This window comes from Rhododendron vialii, chromosome 1a (assembly GCF_030253575.1).
Source record: "Rhododendron vialii isolate Sample 1 chromosome 1a, ASM3025357v1".
NCBI lineage: Eukaryota > Viridiplantae > Streptophyta > Magnoliopsida > Ericales > Ericaceae > Rhododendron > Rhododendron vialii.
In genome coordinates, this window is record NC_080557.1 from 39,802,005 (window position 1) to 39,817,516 (window position 15,512).

Consider the following 15,512-nt stretch of genomic DNA (forward strand, 5'->3'; position numbering starts at 1 on the left):
TCGATCAACCCTTGGGTTTAATAGTCCCAGTATCAAGGAAGCTATATTCGCATCTCATGAAAAAGGACATCTTTCGAATTGGTTTTCCAGAGTATGTAGCTTTGTTAAGCTGTACACGAGTGAAAAAAATAGCAAAACCAAGAAATAAGCTTCCCTTGATTTCTAGTGCACTACTCATTGTGACTTAAAAAAGAAGTCAATGGCAACATTAACATGTACGTACCTTCACTACCAAGTCAATTACGTTTAGAAAACAATGATCATAGTACAAGTAACAAGTCGCACCTAAGCGGATGGCATAGGCTGACTTGAATGGGTTACCAACTTCAAATTTAATTAATTTATTGGATAGGGATTACACAAAAACAAGGACCAGTCTGCAATTTTTACCAGTAAACATGGCAGTACAATCTGGAGAGAACCCACGGCTTTGAGTAACATTGACGTGTAAGTGAAACATGCGAAGGACCCAACACGTAAAGAATGATCTGTCCTTAAATTGGAGTCAAACCAACGATACCTGCATATACAGGTTCTCAGTAAAACCTTGAAACAAAGATGAAAGGAAATCTCAACCATTAATCAACCAGTGCATTTAAGGCATGCATGCATGCATGTATGTATGTATGTATATATTGCAGCGAGGATACAATAGAAACTTCTTGCAGTCATGTTCAGGCAATGTGATCATGAAAATAGACGAAATGGGAATAGAGCATTAAAATGCAATTAAAATGACAATTATGCCTAGACAATACGGATAGCAAGGCGCACCAGAGAACACGAAGTTGTTACAGAAGACTTGCAAACGTACCAACACAACAGGAAATGGTGTGTACTTCTAGAGTGATACTGTTCCACGTTTTGATATGGAAGGAACCATTTACCAGTTTATATTGCACCATTTTGTACGAGTGCATCTACATAATAGATAATTGGTCTTCAATAGACATGGAACTTTTAACAAAAGTGGCAGCTCATATCAGTAGAGTTCTCTTAATTACTAGAAATGGGAAGAGATCTGGAAATTTAATAAGATAATCTGTAGGAGAAACTAACAGGGTACCAAAAGAAGAGTACTCTTAAGTATTAGAGAAAGATGGGTGAATGTATGAGGGTCTATAGTCTCCCTCAGAGAAAGGAAAAGAGTGGAAAACATATCTACAAGCAAGGTCAGAAGATCAAACGAACTTCACTGGTAAGCAAGGACTTGAGGACTATATGGAGCAGCACATAATTTAACTAATACGTGCCACAATGTGATAGCTCAAAGAAAGTAAAAGTGGTCAAGAGATGCCATAGGAAGATGTTTCATTCATCAAACCTATCATTGAGGAATTGCAAAAGATACAAATTTCAACTGACACTTCAATATCCTTTAAAGAAACTTCATGACCACAAGTTCAAGTTTGAGAGCAGCCTTCAATGCACTAGGAAATGCCTAGATCATTGAATGAAATATGCCCAGCTGAAGGAAATCTAGATTGAAAATTTACATCATATGCTTGAAATCTGGTTGTTTCATGTGTTTGTCCTTCAAATAATCCAATGTGAGTCTTTACAGCCACTGGTGGGTTGAAAGTCAATGTGTATGCAAATATACATGTCAAATGAAAGTCCAAACATCCCACCCCAAAAGATGCTTGGAAGTTGGAACCGTATACCTATGCCATACAATGTCAGCCAAATAAAATGTCACTATCGCTGAACAATTACTAAAGAAAGATATACCCCGGGCTTTGGAAAGACATGCAACCATATGGCAAATTAGCACTCTAACTCCAGACTCGGTGAATCAATCCAACTTATCCATGGAACATCAATCCACTATGATGCGATGCAGATGGAGGATGTCCATCTTTTCAATGCTGAGGGATTCATAAAATCGGTTACATTATCTATAGTATAAGCTTATTCTTTTCCACAAGTGTCTTGGGTTAGTCGTGTCTCCAGTAGTTCTTCAGGGGTGTCATGATTATTAGCAAGCTATAATTTTTTGCTTTCTTTTTGTTTTTTACTAACCCCACTCGCCCTTTTAAATGCCACACCAGCCCTTTTCTCACCATGCTACAATAGCTTTTGCACAACCCATTAGTTTGCTTATAACCAGAAGCCAGAATACTCAAATAAGAAAAAGAAAAGTGTAAGGTATTCTCTCTCCAAGCACACCAAACAAGAAACAAATGGGGAAACAAGGAGAAGACTGTGAAGGTCATTAGCATACCACATGCCAGTCGTCCACCTGCATTTCCAGTTGTAAGGCTAAGTTCATGACCACCTACAAAGGCATAATATGAACACATTGAGAATGCAATATCATTAGCAGACTGACGATGGTACTCTCTCGGGAAGTATTACTAAAAACAAACTTTTTAGGGTAAAAAGTAGTACAATGACACCTGAAGACGCTAATTGCAACTGAATACAAACTAACAAACATGAATTTTACCTTTTCCAAGGTCATCCTCAAGCTCGTGAACAACAAGGGCCCTGCCAATAACTGCATTAGGTCCAGTAAGCGGTATCTGCACATCCCAGCCAATGGAACTTAGTAAAGATTGACAAGGACGTCTCCATAGGACTGTTATAGAGTGCATACAAACAATCAGACACAAACATTACCAGGCTATCCACAATTGTTGCCTCTGCCACCCCTGAATTATACAAATCAACAAATAATTCAATAACAGTAAGGACCGAATGATTCAAACGTAATATCATACTTACCATCGGCATTAGCGATTATGTTTCCCAGGTCACCCGCATGACGGACGTCATCTTCAGGAGCACCATGTGTCAATTTATTAGGATTAAAATGTGCTCCTGTTACACACACAAATGAAAAAAAAAATGCAATAATAAGCCCAAAGTAAATTACAGCCTTTCAACCGGATCTGAAACAGAAATTTTATTTTTTATTTTTTACAATTACTATCCATCGAACCTGTTGATACACATCCATTGGTTGTATCTCCATACTCATGCTACACAACATCAAAACAGCAAACAGTTATGTACTTCACTAGATCAAGCTAATGAATTAACTTGAGGAGATACTCACTAGATGGAACCCGTGAGGTCCTGGAGCAAGTCCTGTTATACGGACATTCACGGTGGTCGGACCTGTTGGAAAACAATATCCACTTCACAAGTTCTCATTTCAACTGAATTACATATCCACACATATGAAACACATACATGTTCAAGAGAGGTGAATTGCTGTGGTTATTGTTGACAAAACAATACCCACTTTGCACCAATACTCCTTTTCAACTCAACTAGTTATATATACCCACTCCACAAAATCAGATACCATATTAAGAAGATTTGCAGCGGTGACTTGCAGTGGTTATTTAAAACAATACCCACTTCCTAAATTGTCAAATTTAACTCAATTACTGACAGCTACAGATGAAAAAATAATACCCATTTCACCAATTCTCTTTTTAATTCTAACACCTGTACATGTACTATACAAAGCACCACTTTCATAAGAATTTCAATGGTTAATTGCAGTGGCGTTTGTCAAAAAACTACACCCATTTCACAACTCTCATTTTCAGCTCAATCACTTGTACATACCCTACACGGTCTACACCAAACACATACGTATTCACCAGAATTGAAGTGGTCAAAAGCTGAAAAGAGAACAGACACTCGTTTTCTCGATTGAGGGTGACGACGCCTTCAACATTGGAGTTTCACCAATTCTCATTTTTAATTCAAACATTTATATATGTACTACACAAAGCACCTACATTTTATCAGAATTACAGCTGTTAATCGCGGCCGGCCTTGCTGAAAAACCTACACCCATCTCACAAATTCTCATTTCCTGCTCAATCACCTATACATAAACTATCCAGTCTCTACGAATCAGATACACATTCATCATCAGAATTGAAGTGGTCAAAAGCTAAAAAGAGAACAGACCCTCGTTTTCTTGACTGAGGGTGACGACGCCTTTGACATTGGAGTTTCCGTTGAGGACGGCGACGGCCTTCTTGGCGGAGGCGACGACGGTGAGGGGCTTCGGGGCGGTGGCGGCGAGGGTAACGGATTGGCGGGTGAGTTTATTGAGGAAAACTCCGTGGAATGGAGAGAGGAGTTGTGGGTTATTATGAGGGGTCGAGAATGCAACTGGGTTGAGCAGAATTTGGGATGGGGTGAACGAGAAGAGGATTGTGTGGGCGGCCATGGCTGCGATTGCGGCTTGCATTTGCAGAGGATGAAATCTTTACCAGCTTCTGTTCAACAGTTCCTCGGATAAAATCTATCTGGCCGATAATTTGGTTTTTTGTGTTTTTTTTTTCTTCATTTTTTTTGAAGGTAATCCTAATTGTTTGTTTGAGATCAGGAAAATACTCTTAAATTTCAATTCGTACTGCAACGTAAAAAAAACAAAGATGTTATTCACACAACAATCCAAACACAACAACTTATACAACTTCTCACATATATGTGGGGCCCACACATAGTAGTGTGTGTGGAGCCCATATGCATGTGAGAGGTTGTGTAAGTTATTGTATTTGGATTGTTGTGTGAGTATCATTTTTGTAAAAAAAATGACACAGGTTTGAAAACTTTTTTTATTTAGCTTTTAAATGTTATGAACAAGCCCATGGGTCTGAATTGTTGTGGCCGGAGACGGCCCGGCGCAGCCGGTCGGTACGAAATCCCTCCCGGCCGGTCGGTACTTATAGCACAACTCGAAAGAAAGTGTTTAGTGTAAGATAAGAGAAACGTATAAGGAAACAATTCACGAGATGTGGGAGGATCATTCATGGAAGACACATTGACATAAATGTTAATAAATCCTAAGTTCCTTTTTTTTTTTTGTCGTCTTTTTTGAATGTTTAAAAAAAATATATTCGTATAAAAATCATAATTTTTTACTTTAATAATTCCAATAATACATCAAGAGAAACCGGGCCTAAAACTTTTTGACCCCATAAGATTTTTAATTAGATCACGTTTCGTTAAATTTTTATTTTTATTTTACAAAATTATCATTTTCTTATAATACATCACTTTTAATTGTAAAAAATAAATATTTATTTTAGTCCATAAAACACACACTTTAAATGGCAACGAAGGATTCAGGTGCTAAAAGTGTTTCAATGTGTTGCTAAACTCATCGGGCGAGAGGTTTTTGGTCTTCTGTCCGAAGAAGGAGACCCCTCTCTCTCTCTCTCTCTCTCTCTCTCTCTCTCAAAGCTCTCAACCAAGAATCACCCATGGAACACCCACTCCCAACCCAACCTTAACAAAATCCCCAACTCCAAACCCCATGGACTCGCCCAACTCCTCCTCCATGCGCGTCCTCACCCGTCCTCCAAATCCCAACCCCACTCTCACTCCTCCAATCCCACCACACCCCCCGCCCACCCGAACAGATCACCCCTCCCCGTCGTCCCCCCCGAACGGCGTCGTCGTTGTCGGCTTCATCGGCCGCCGCTCCACCGACGTGACCCAGCTCATCAACCGAGTCGTCGACGCCAACGTGTTCGGGTCGGGTAATTTGGACAAGGATCTATTAGGGTTTCCGAAAGGGGACGGCTGGTTTGACTGTCGTAGAATTAGCTATTATGATGATGACGAAAAAGGGGTTCTTTACTTGCAATTCTCTTCCACTGTTTGTCCGGCCACGGAAGGGTTTTTCGACTCCTCTTGTTGTTCTTCTGGTTTCGATTCGGTGTCGGAGGAGCGTGAGTTCGGGGATCTCCAAGGACTGCTTTTCATGTTCTCTGTAAGTTTTTAGTCCCTTATCAATTGCGGAAGTTTGTTCGACTGTTTAGTAGTAATGCTCGTTGAATTTTGAAAATTTAGTTCAAACAACTCACTACTTGGCTCAATAAGCTTATAATGTTTACGAAAGTCAAGCTACTCGAGCTCAGCTCACATGGACTCGATTAACGTTTCAAGTCAATCTTGAAGGACTCACTACTTGGCTCATGAAGGTTGTAACCGTTAGTAAATCCTGGCTACTCGAGCTCAGCTCACGATGGCCTCGATTCAACTTTGTTATGCTTGGTGTGAATTATGATTTTATGAACAACCAGCATGAACAAAATTTTGACCTCATTAAGTTTGGAACCAAGTTCGGACAACCCACTACTCGGCTTGACTAAGCTCGCTTGTAGCCCTAATAGTGATTAGTGTCATGGATAATGGTTAGACAAGTTGAAAGGACGTAATGAACGAATTCCTGTGTTTGTCTAATTGTCTTAAGTTAAACCAGGAGGGAAAGCTATACACCCATATAGTTGTATGTAAAAGCAATTGAGTGATAATGGTATGACAACCGGGCAAAACAAAATTAGGAGTAGCGGAATGATAGAGTGAGAAGTGTTGAGTTCTACGGTTGGTGGACCGACTCCCTTTTCAGCATGGCACCCAAGCATGTCAGCAGCTGACGCAACTAGTGCATAGTGTGATTACTAATCTTGCTAGGCACATTTGCAAGTATGTAAGTTTTCTGGTGGGGCAACTTGGGAGTGGGATTTAGCAAGGGGACTCCATGAAATGTAATACCTGAGGGCTTCTGCTGCTCTTCTAGCGTTGGAGCACTCAATAAGCATTAGACCTATTAATGCCTTCTTTTATATAATTATATACTTATCAAAAGAGAAAGAAAGATACGTAATAGCTATAGAAGGTAAGGACAGGTAAGAATGGATGAGGTAGGTGCTCTTTGTTGTTTGGAGTTTCTATCCCCCTAGCTAGGTTGTTATAGAGCACATTTGCACGTTGTTTGGAGTTTCTTGGATGAGTTACGTTGGAAACTGTCCAATTCTGGATGCTTTCAAGTGAAATCTTATTATCAAGCTTTAGGTGGACGTGGGGATGTGTCTTTCCCTTGGAAAGCGATCTGGGAGACAGTGGCACCGTTGAGGGTTAGTTTTTTTGTTTGGTATGCGGCTCAAGGAAAGATCCTTACTATCGATAATTTGATTCGGAGGTGGAGAATCATTGTAAATCGGTGTTATATGTGTAAAAGGGATGCGGAGACGGTGGATCACCTTCTCATTCATTGCCCGGTTGCTTGGGAGCTTTGGTCCGTGGTGTTTTCTTGGTTTGGTATAAAATGGGCCATGTCAAGGAATGTTATGGAACTTTTAATTGCTTGGAACCGGGCTAGAGTGGGCAAGAGAAGGAAGTGTGTTTGGGCCATGGTCCCTCTTTGCTTGATGTGGACTATTTGGGGTGAAAGGAATTTGAGGTGCTTTGAAGGGGTTGAAAAGCCTTTATTTAGAATCAAAAGTTTTGTGGTTAGTAGTTTGTATAGTTGGGACAAGGGAGAGTGTAATCCCTCTATTGATCATTTTTTATCAAATAGGGGTGGTGTATAGGGCCTTTTTGTGTTGATGGCTTTTTGTTTGTATTCGGGCAGCATTCCCTTAATGCCTTGTTTCTAATATAATTTCTTACTTATCAAAAAAAAAGAAAAAGAAATGAGATGAAAGGTGATAGGCTATTGTTCTATAGAGATTCTCTTTTTTGTTTGGTTACCCAATTCATTGTTTGAACAACTGCTAGCAGCTTCATTTTTTATTTATTTATCTCTTTCTCCTTTTCTTTGGTACATTCTAGGTCCAAACATAGCATCAGAGCTGCTTGTCGCCTGTGTGAAAGTTAAAACTAAAAGATGCTCGTCAACTTGTTTTAGTATTTGGATTTAACTTTTGTGGAAGCTTTAGTTTTTCTAGGAGAATGTACATCGTAGGTGCTATTGCAACCATAACTATGAACTGCAGTGATTTATTTTCGATTTTTATGCCACGTAGAGGTGAAGCATTCTTGAATGAATAGTCTACACAATTTTCTTAACTTTATTAAGTGACTAAATTTGCATTTAGTATGCAGGTTTGCCATGTAATCATATTTATCCAGGAGGGGTCACACTTTGATACCCAGATCTTGAAGAGATTTCGTATTCTACAATCTGCCAAGCATGCAATGTCCCCACTTGTCAAATCTCAAACTACGCCACCTTCAACATCTAGTTCTCATTCTTCATCATCACGATCCTCTGTATCAGGAGTATCTTTTAACAATCGGTCTCCCGGTAGAAGTGGTGTCATCTTAAGTCGCAATGCTTCAGCAATTTCAATTAGGTCGGGTTTAGGTTCATACGCTTCACTGTTTCCTGGACAGTGTACTCCGGTTATACTTTTTGTTTTTCTTGATGATTTCTCAGACTTTAATACTGGTACTAGTAATGTAGAGGAGATAATTGACACGTCCTCATTGAACCAGTCTTCAAGTTTGAGCAATTTAGCTAGGACAAGCTTGCCTCCAAAAGGATCGGCGCCAGTTGTTATGCTAGCACGCCCTGTGAGTAAATCTGAAGGTGGATTGAAGAAGAAATTGCAGTCATCCCTTGAGGCACAGATCCGTTTTTCAATTAAGAAATGCCGGACGCTTGCGGGATCTGAAACTAGTCATGCTGGTTCAAGAAGTGGGGCCATCTCAAATTCAGCACCTTTATTTTCGCTCGATGCATCCAAAGCAGTTGCATTGTTGGATATATATTCAAACCAGAGTGGCAAATCTCTTGATTTTGCCACTGGCCTTGTGGAAGACGTTTTGAATGGAAAGGCAACCTCAGATTCCCTTTTGCTTGAAACCTATAGTCAGAGTGCAACCCAAGAGGACACTGTATCTGTGAAAGAGTTCATTTACAGACAGGCTGATATTTTAAGAGGAAGAGGGGGAATGGTAACTAACGCCAACAGTGGCTCAGCAGCTGGCGTTGGTATGGTGGCTGTTGCTGCAGCCGCCGCCGCCGCATCAGCTGCATCTGGAAAATCTTTTACTGCTCCTGAACTTCCTAGTGTTGACATCTGGTTGTCTTCTAGTTTAGTTATTTTACAGGGTATTCTCTCTGCAGAAAGTGGGTGTATAATTGAATCTGAAAGCAGTAAAATAAACCTGGGTCAGAAAAACACTGCACCTGCAGTTGAAGGAGTTGTTTCAAGAGTTACAGATAATCCTCTACAAAGTGCAGTATCTTGCTTGGAGAGTGGTAAAGGACTTAACACAAAGTTTTCAACTTTGTGGTGCCAAAGAGCTCTTCCCACTGCTAAGGAAGTTTATTTATCTGATTTGCCTGCTTGTTACCCAACTTCAAAGCATGAAGAGCAGTTGGAGAAGGCTTTGCGTGCTTTCTGCTCAATGGTCAAGGGACCCGCAGTGCCACTTTACATGAAACAGTTGGAGAATGAATGCACATCTATTTGGAGCTCTGGAAGGCAACTGTGTGATGCAGTCAGTTTGACCGGAAAACCATGTATGCATCAGAGGCATGATGTTGAGACTAATGGCTTGGTTTCAAGAGATGGGGTGACACGACATTCAAGCGGATATGTTTTCCTTAAAGCTTGTGCTTGTGGCCGTTCACGGCTACTGCAATCTGATCCTTTTGATTTTGAAACTGCTAACGTTACTTCCAGTGATTTTGCAGATTGTGACAAAATTCTTCCTTCAATCCAATTACCGCAGGTAAAGAATGTAGGACCCATTCAGCCGCCGTCATGGAGTTTGATTCGAGTTGGTGGTGCGAAGTACTACGACCCTGCTAAGGGGTTACTTCAGAGTGGGTTCTGTGCCACTCAGAAATTTCTTTTGAAGTGGAAAATATTTCTGGAGAAACCGAAAAATCAGCATGTTTCGTTATCCAGTGCTGTAACACAAGATTCTGTGGTTAGGTTGAGTACAGAACCCTTGAATGGATCTATTAGCGGAGGAGACATAAAGAACTCTGATGCTTCTCTAATTAACGCGGAAGAATTGCAGAGTGGAAATAAAATACAAAGGGAGCATTTGTATGAAAACAACCAAACTGATGAAAAGAAGCTCAGCTTTGGTAGAGGCATCCCTAGTTTTACAATGCGAAAACCGTTTTCTGAGGTTGTTGCTGGATCAGCAGCCGCTGTTTCAGGATTCCCTCCTTTACAGTCAAGGAAACAACTTTCTGTTGGTCCTGAAAATAGTGCGAAGCAAAGTTCTACAAGAGATAGGGTTGCTGAGAGGGTTCATCATACTGCTGATTATAAAGGATCTCAACAATCCAAAGGTATCTCTCCTATTCAGGACACTGGAAATGGAAGTAAATTTGGTGTCAACGGGTATGGAGAGGGTAATCCAATTTTACAGATAGGTAGCAATGTTGTTCCAGTCAACATGAGTAGTGGTGAAAAGATTGGATTAAGTGAGTCGTTGAAAAATGTAATCGTGTATGTCGGATTTGAGCATGAGTGTCCTCGTGGCCACCGGTTCATATTGACCACTGAGCATCTCAAAGAACTTGGCTCCCCATATTCATTATCTGAAGAATCTCATATCCCCTCATCCGTTGAAAACTCAGACAATAAAAGGCCAGATCCCTCGAAATTGGGGAGGAATGGTACCCATGGTAGAGCTCATCGCAACTCAAATAGGATGAACAATAGTGCTGTTCGAAAGGTGAGAAATCTGGATAAGACCAAAGATATGGCAGTTGATGGTGAATTGGATGGAAAACAACAGACCCAGAGCTTTATTGGCATGCCAACACTTACTGAATCAGTCAAAGATGGCCTTCATTCTGTTAGCCTTGATGACGGTGCTTTCTCCTTACTTAATAGAAATTTACCAATTTTCATGGACTGTCCACACTGCAGGTCCTCTAAGAATAAGAAGGATACCGCTAAGATTAAATTTGCTGGAACAATGTCGCAGCTGCAGAGGATCTTTTTGGTATGAACTCTTGCCCAGGCCTTTGAGTTCAATAGTCTTGTGAGTTGTGACATAATTTCAACTGTCTTTTGACGTGGTTGCAGAGGATCTTTTTGGTATTGAACTTTTTGAGAAATACCTGGGTGGTTCTTATTTCCTGTGAAGTTTGAAAGGTTACTCTGTTTTTTCATTGCCTTCTGTGGATGAATAGGCATCGAAGAAGTGACCCGAAAACAACTTATATGACGTAATGTAATTGATTTTTGAAATGCTACGAGTTAAGTCCTTATTACCTTTTGGAGATGGTTGTCTTTTTCTGCAGGTTTACCATATATTGATGAAATTTTAAGGTCAAATCATATGTCGATTACAGCTGGACCATTAGTATCAGTAGTACATTCGATTGCATCCTTTGTGTACTTCCGCATCTTGTCCTTATTCAGCATCAAGATTGAATTCAGAACATTACATACTCTCTGGATATTGTTTCACAGGTTGATATGGGGATATTATGCTCTCTAAGTAGTGAATCTATACACTGATATGCCTTTTGATACTGTAATGTGCTATCTTATGCGTAGGGTCATAATTTCGTCTTCTTGTGTCTTTATAAGCTTTGCAGTTTGCTCATCTACTATGCATTTTTCTCTGCAGGTCACACCTTCTTTTCCAGTCGTTTTAGCTACATGCCCAGTTATACAATTTGAGGTTCGTCTCAGCTCTTTGGTTTGAATGTTCCTATGCACAACTAAAGTGTTTGCCTTAATATCAAAGAACTTAAAGAATGTTAACTGCACTCTACTAAGCCAGAAAGAAAAACCTAACTGATCTTTGTTAGACAATGTAAGGTCAACTCATTTCCTTTACTAACTTTGATGTGGGAAGCCATTGTTCTTTGAGAAGTTTACCGTGAACCAGATATGAAGGCATCCAATCATCTCTCTTAATCCTGTGTGTTTGTTGTCCTATATGTCTAATCAGCAAGAAAATGGGAGGGGTCTAATTTTGTAATGTGGCCTCTATGAAGCCCTTACCAGTTTGATTCTTTCTTGGGAGGACTGGATGCCCCACTACTGAAGGAAATGTATATAGGGTCCAAACTAGGAAATACATCCACAGCTATGTTGCATGGATCCCCCATTTTGGGAGAGGTACCCATGTCGGCACGACATGACATGGGTGCGGGTGCGGGTGTGGGATCCAAAACGAATTCTCCCAAAGAAATCTGGACACGGCAGCAGGAGGAAGAGAGAGAGAGAGGTACCAACAACCATCATCTCTGATTCTCCGACAAAGCAGCAGCTTGATTTGATGAATTGATATGCTGCTGCTGAGATAGAAATAGGGTTTTCTTATTTATGTTAAGTGGGCTGACCTTTACTCTTCTATTTTATGGTTTGGGTATGTAAATGGGCTTGGCCAGCATTATAGTTCCTTCGATCAAACCTTGCTTGAAGTCTTTCCATTTATGAATTAATCGGCCGTAAAGGCATTTCAGTTTTTTAATGGGCCATAACGACATGTTCTCACCCTTCACTAACTACCATTTTTAGTGTTTGTGCTTGAAATAAATAAAATATAGCAAAGTGATGATCTATTAAAAATGATTTGTAGTAAATATATTTCTATAAATGATACTTGTATTTCTATGGTGGTATACCGTATCCCCGTACCAATGTCCAAATCTGGATCCATATTCGTGTATTCTGTATTTTTCAAATTGAGGTGTCCGACACCTAGATTCACACCCGCACCTCACCTGATACTCGCACCCGAGTCCATATAACATTATTTCCACTTGCCCAATGTTGCTGTTTTCAAAAATGCTTATCTGTTTGTTAGCATGTATTTTGTGCTTTTATTGCCAAGCCGGTGCTCATGGTTGTTTTCTTTGGAATTTCATTAATTACTGTGAAACTCGTTTTCATTTGCAGGAATCATGCCTACCTCCTTCTGTTCCAGACCGTGAACAAAAGTTGCAGTTCACCTTTGGATGCCGTGTGATTTTACCTCCAGAGAGTTTCCTTTCCCTTAGACTCCCTTTTGTCTATGGTGTGCAACTGGAGGATGGAAGCTGGCAATCTCTTAGACCTTTTGAATACCAACCAGAAGTGACTGCCTGGATTGCTAAAGGTACCACATTGCAGGTCATTTCCAAGGGAAGCACTATGTTCGATGGATCATCGGAAAATTAGAACTGAGGAAACTTAAAAATTTAGAATCTGGATTTGCGTCTGTTACAAGCTCGGGGGCATATTTTATGAAGAGCCATCTAGTCTCAGGTGAATTTTACTCTCTTTCCAATTTTTAATTGAATTCTTACATACTTCATTGTTGAGTTTATTTGTTCCATTTTCTTTTACGTGTTTCCAATTGTTTCCTTCTATGATTATATAAAATACTAGTTTTGGAGGTTTATAGCTAACCAGCGTGAGGCAATCTCTAACACTCCCCTACACGTGCGACCCCTGACCCGCACTTAGAGAGGTAAACAATGGATCCATCACATAAGGACCACAGCAAACAACGAAAAAAGGTGCACTTAAGCCACAAACAACGAGGCAAACTATCAAGAGAGTCTGTCCAGATGCCTCCGAAAGCCTAACTCTTGTACCATGTTATAGCATCCAACTCAAAACCAATTAGCAATTAGTAGAAAGGCCTCCCTAGCTCATATACTAAAAGGAGGTGTATAGTTAACCAATGTGGGAAGCTCTAACAGTGGATCTGCACCAATCCACTGTGTTGCGGACTCTTGTTCCTTACTATGTTTCTACAAGGCTGAGCTGATTTCTGAAACTTCGAAAGGTGAACCGGGCCAAATAATTTGCTCTGTTAGTAACTTGGTATTTTCTTGATTGTTTGTTCTTTGAAATGATCAAATGATACTTCAAGTTATTTCACTCTGCCTATAAAGTATGATAGATTGGCCAGCTCACAGTATTACACTTTAAGGTTCTAAAAATGGATTTGTATTTCATACCAGTTATCTTTTTCAATGGGCAGGATAAGTATTTTCATTTGTTGACCTTGTGGTCCAGTTGGGGATTTGTGAGCTGACGTCAGATGTGAAGAGAATTTATCAGATTTGAAGAGACTTAGACAATGTTCAGCCTCACCAGGTATTAAGTGTTTTGGTTACAACCTACTTCACCACAGTGAGAAACTAAAATTTAAGCAGTTCTATCATCCAGACAAACCTCATCTTGAGCTGCTTTTCATACAGTTATCAATAGGACCTCTAGATGGCTCGTGCAGTCGTGCCTGAGTTGTAGAACGCCATGGCATCAAGGTATGCATTGTTTTTCTCATGCCCTGGCACTCAGTTCTGTATTCAGTCAACTGGATGAAGGTCTGCATAATTGACTTGTACGGAAAAACCAGACGACAGAAAGTTGTGGATTGGTGATTTCTCCTAGAAAACATGAAGATAAGGGGGTACACATAAACAATCAGAATGGTTAATATCACAATGGCGGATGATATTTAGGCTGTGTTTGGATCATGGATTTGTGGAGGATTATATGAAGGCAAAGAAAGAAGTGAAGGAAAGGATAAGAAGATAGTGAAGTGAGGAAGCTCTTTTCATTTCTTTGGTTTCTCCTCCATTTGTCTGTGTTTGTATATCCCTCCAAACACAGCCGATGTTGACTATTAACATGGTACGCTAGAGGTTAAGATTTACTGAAGCCTTCGCTTTTTTCAAACTAAGTACAGTATTGATGTGAATGGAAGTTAAAAATGTAAAATTGGTGGAGCACATTATGGACAATTAGGTCGCACTGATTCGGAGATTTCAAATGCAGGTGAGCCCATTCAAACAAGAATCGATCTGAAACATCCATATGACTTTGATTTCCCAGAATCTGGGCTGTTGCTCTAGTCGAAGAGGCCATGAAAATGTTTTCATCAGAGGCATCCTCACAACTATTTGATCTGTCGCAACATGCGGGAATATTCATTTGTCAAAGCCAGGACATAGACTACATGCAGAATGCAAACAGCCCAACGAAAGCGAATGTTGGCTTGAGAACATCCACAGATGTATTTCTGAGACTAAAGGGCAAATGCAACTGTTTCAGGCTCGTTTCCTGGCACCATGTTGTTCTTGATGTCTTCTTGTCTGTTTTCTTTGTTTCTTATGTGCTGTAGATCCTTCTTTCTGGTCCCTATGCCTTTTTTGTTCTTTGTATTCTATTTTCTTGATCATCTAGTGTAATCGTTTTTTTCTCTTTTGTGTCGTGGATCCTTCTTTCTGGTCCCCTTTTTTTCTTTTTCTTTCTTTTCTTGATCTTCTGGTGTTATCGACATGGTACACCATAAGTTCACTTCTTGATCAACTCACAAACTATTTTTCGATGTAGTCAAACTTGTTTTAGCGGTTTCCAACTGTATGCTTGTGCAAAGTTCAATCCTCAAAATCGTCAGACCTTTACACCTTATGAGCTCGAGTTACGTTTGTGGTGCATTTGGTGGACGTCTGTTATGATGTGATTAATAAGCCTTCATTTATCTTGTTTTCTGTACTTTGGACCTTTACCAGATGGAAATTTTGACGCTTTAGCATATATACTCACCCTCCTTTTTACCATTTGCATCTTTTTGTTCATTCATACGGATTACCCATTGCTTTTTATGTATGAATATTTCAACAAGAGTGAAAGGATAATGTTATAAGTTGATGATCCAATTCAATAACGATTGCAAATCGTTGGAAAGATAATTGTTAAAATCGGAACCGGCTTAAACACTTAAAAATACTTAACATTATCCTCTACTGTTTTATTATGAAG

At 40.0% G+C, this 15,512-nt stretch overlaps 2 protein-coding genes across 8 annotated transcripts; one reads left to right on the top strand and one right to left on the bottom strand.

Annotated features, from left to right (window-relative positions):
• Window positions 1–200: 200 nt before the first annotated feature.
• On the bottom strand, window positions 201–4,341 carry LOC131334085 (superoxide dismutase [Cu-Zn], chloroplastic-like). Its single transcript, XM_058368953.1, has 8 exons — window positions 3,934–4,341; window positions 3,062–3,123; window positions 2,945–2,984; window positions 2,728–2,823; window positions 2,623–2,654; window positions 2,450–2,525; window positions 2,225–2,278; window positions 201–520 (listed from the first exon to the last, which is right to left on the bottom strand). Exons 1-8 carry the CDS (start codon window positions 4,217–4,219, stop codon window positions 495–497), a joined length of 672 nt encoding a protein of 223 aa, XP_058224936.1. The 5' UTR covers window positions 4,220–4,341; the 3' UTR covers window positions 201–494.
• A 773-nt stretch (window positions 4,342–5,114) lies between these two features.
• On the top strand, window positions 5,115–15,161 carry LOC131332797 (uncharacterized). Of its 7 annotated transcripts, none has more exons than XM_058367211.1 (7): window positions 5,115–5,749; window positions 7,867–10,740; window positions 11,374–11,427; window positions 12,654–13,001; window positions 13,726–13,841; window positions 13,946–14,011; window positions 14,526–15,161. In XM_058367211.1, the coding sequence occupies exons 1-4, from the start codon at window positions 5,291–5,293 to the stop codon at window positions 12,912–12,914; spliced, it is 3,648 nt and encodes a 1,215-aa protein (XP_058223194.1). In that variant the 5' UTR covers window positions 5,115–5,290; the 3' UTR covers window positions 12,915–13,001; window positions 13,726–13,841; window positions 13,946–14,011; window positions 14,526–15,161. The 7 variants fall into 7 exon arrangements, with proteins under 7 accessions (XP_058223194.1, XP_058223296.1, XP_058223102.1 ...); XM_058367313.1 differs by having other exon boundaries at window positions 5,120–5,749; window positions 13,706–13,841; XM_058367119.1 differs by having other exon boundaries at window positions 5,120–5,749; window positions 13,946–14,381.
• Window positions 15,162–15,512: the final 351 nt, after the last annotated feature.

What these genes read in the sequence shown, in the direction of transcription:
- LOC131334085 (XM_058368953.1), bottom strand. Translation starts at nt 4,219, where the DNA reads ATGCAAGCCGCAATCGCAGCCATGGCCGCCCACACAATCCTCTTCTCG. An exon ending in CAATGGATGTGTATCAACAG is followed by an intron (nt 2,824 to 2,944) that starts GTTCGATGGATA and finishes TGTGTGTAACAG; the next exon opens with GAGCACATTTTAATCCTAAT. An exon ending in CAACAATTGTGGATAGCCTG is followed by an intron (nt 2,526 to 2,622) that starts GTAATGTTTGTG and finishes TGGGATGTGCAG; the next exon opens with ATACCGCTTACTGGACCTAA.
- LOC131332797 (XM_058367211.1), top strand. Translation starts at nt 5,291, where the DNA reads ATGGACTCGCCCAACTCCTCCTCCATGCGCGTCCTCACCCGTCCTCCA. An exon ending in AGCTGCAGAGGATCTTTTTG is followed by an intron (nt 10,741 to 11,373) that starts GTATGAACTCTT and finishes TTTTCTCTGCAG; the next exon opens with GTCACACCTTCTTTTCCAGT. An exon ending in GCCCAGTTATACAATTTGAG is followed by an intron (nt 11,428 to 12,653) that starts GTTCGTCTCAGC and finishes TTTCATTTGCAG; the next exon opens with GAATCATGCCTACCTCCTTC.